At 63.1% G+C, this 1,197-nt stretch overlaps 2 protein-coding genes across 3 annotated transcripts in view; both read left to right on the forward strand.

The window, feature by feature from the left end:
* Nucleotides 1-834, forward strand: part of MEN1 (menin 1) — a 5,864-nt gene extending 5,030 nt beyond the window's left edge. For both annotated transcript variants that reach the window (XM_007462040.1, XM_007462041.1), the window contains exons 9-10: nt 1-36; nt 84-834. The exon at nt 1-36 is cut by the window's left edge and continues 472 nt beyond it. In XM_007462040.1, the coding sequence (XP_007462102.1) occupies nt 1-36; nt 84-106 (59 nt within the window). In that variant the 3' untranslated portion in view covers nt 107-834. The remainder of the gene's footprint in view (nt 37-83) is intronic.
* Nucleotides 820-1,197, forward strand: part of MAP4K2 (mitogen-activated protein kinase kinase kinase kinase 2) — a 12,196-nt gene continuing 11,818 nt past the window's right edge. The window contains exons 1-2 of the mRNA XM_007462206.1: nt 820-832; nt 1,017-1,192. Coding sequence (XP_007462268.1) covers nt 820-832; nt 1,017-1,192 — 189 coding nt within the window. The remainder of the gene's footprint in view (nt 833-1,016; nt 1,193-1,197) is intronic.

Here is a 1,197-nt window from a genome sequence, read left to right on the forward strand (position 1 = left end):
CTGAAGTACCTGGGTCTCAGTATCGGCCCACTCGGAGCCCGCCCTCAATCAGGATTAGGTTCCACCCCAGCCCCCCTAGCGAGCCCAGGCTCCGCCCTTGGCCTAGGGGCCTAGGCCCCGCCTCCAGGCCCCGCCTTCAGGCCCCACCCCTACCCGGAACTCAGGCTGCAGGTTCCCAGACTAGACTCCACCCAGCGCCCGAACCGAGGGCTCTGCCCAGTCACTGGAATATAGAGCCCATCCCCCAGGATCCCAGCCGGCCAATTGAAAGCTTACCCTGAGTCCTTCACCCATCTTTAAAGGTCCAACTACGGGAAGCTCAGGCTCCATCTCAGAACCGAGGCTCTAACCTTCGGCCTGACCAGTGTTGGCTCAGGGTTGCTTCCAGCCCATAGGGCTCTTTTACCCTAAATCCTAGGAGCACAGGTCCCACCCACAGCCCGGGAACCAAGGACCCCGCTCAGCCCCTAGGAGTACATTTCCGCACTTCAAAATTCCATTCCTTGGGAATCCAAGCCCCGTACCGCAAAGAACCTAAGTAACGCTTCCAGAACTTGGAAATCCTAGCTTCCTTCCCTGTCGCGAGTCCGGGACACGAAACTCCCCTCCCGGCGTGTGCGAATCCTGAGCCCCACCCGCTTCCTGACCAAACTGGCCCCAGATCAGAGCAGACCTCTCTTCCGACCCTCTGGGAACCTCTCCGGGGTCCATCCCGTCTCGGGAGACTCTGGAGGAAATCTGCAGGGGTTTGCGAGTGGGTGAGGGGAGCCTGATCGCTTCCTGTTTTGTACATAGATTTATTTTTCAGTTCCAAGGAAGATGAATACATTTTGTAAAAAAAAAAAAAAGTACTTGTCCGTGTTTCATCTGGGAATTTGGGAGTGGAACTCCCCCTCTTTCCTCTGCCTTCCGGCCCTCCGGGCTTCGGGCTCCCCACCTGTAGAGCGCGAGGAACCGGTGGCTGGCAGAAGAGCCTCAGCACCGTCAGCTCCTCCCGGGCTCGGGACTTTCCCTAGCTGCAGAGGGCCGGTCCCGCGGGCGCCTCCTCCCGGCCGGGCGGCGGGGCATCCCCGGCCTGGCCCCGCCCCGGGCCCCGGCCCCGCCCCCGCGGCCTCTGAGCCACCGGCGCCCGCCACGGCGGTCCCACCCCGCCCCGCCCCGCGCCGCCCCGCGCCGGCTCCGCGGCTCCGCAGCTCG

Source organism: Lipotes vexillifer, unplaced genomic scaffold (assembly GCF_000442215.2).
Source record: "Lipotes vexillifer unplaced genomic scaffold, Lipotes_vexillifer_v1.1 scaffold1129, whole genome shotgun sequence".
NCBI classification, from domain to species: domain Eukaryota; kingdom Metazoa; phylum Chordata; class Mammalia; order Artiodactyla; family Lipotidae; genus Lipotes; species Lipotes vexillifer.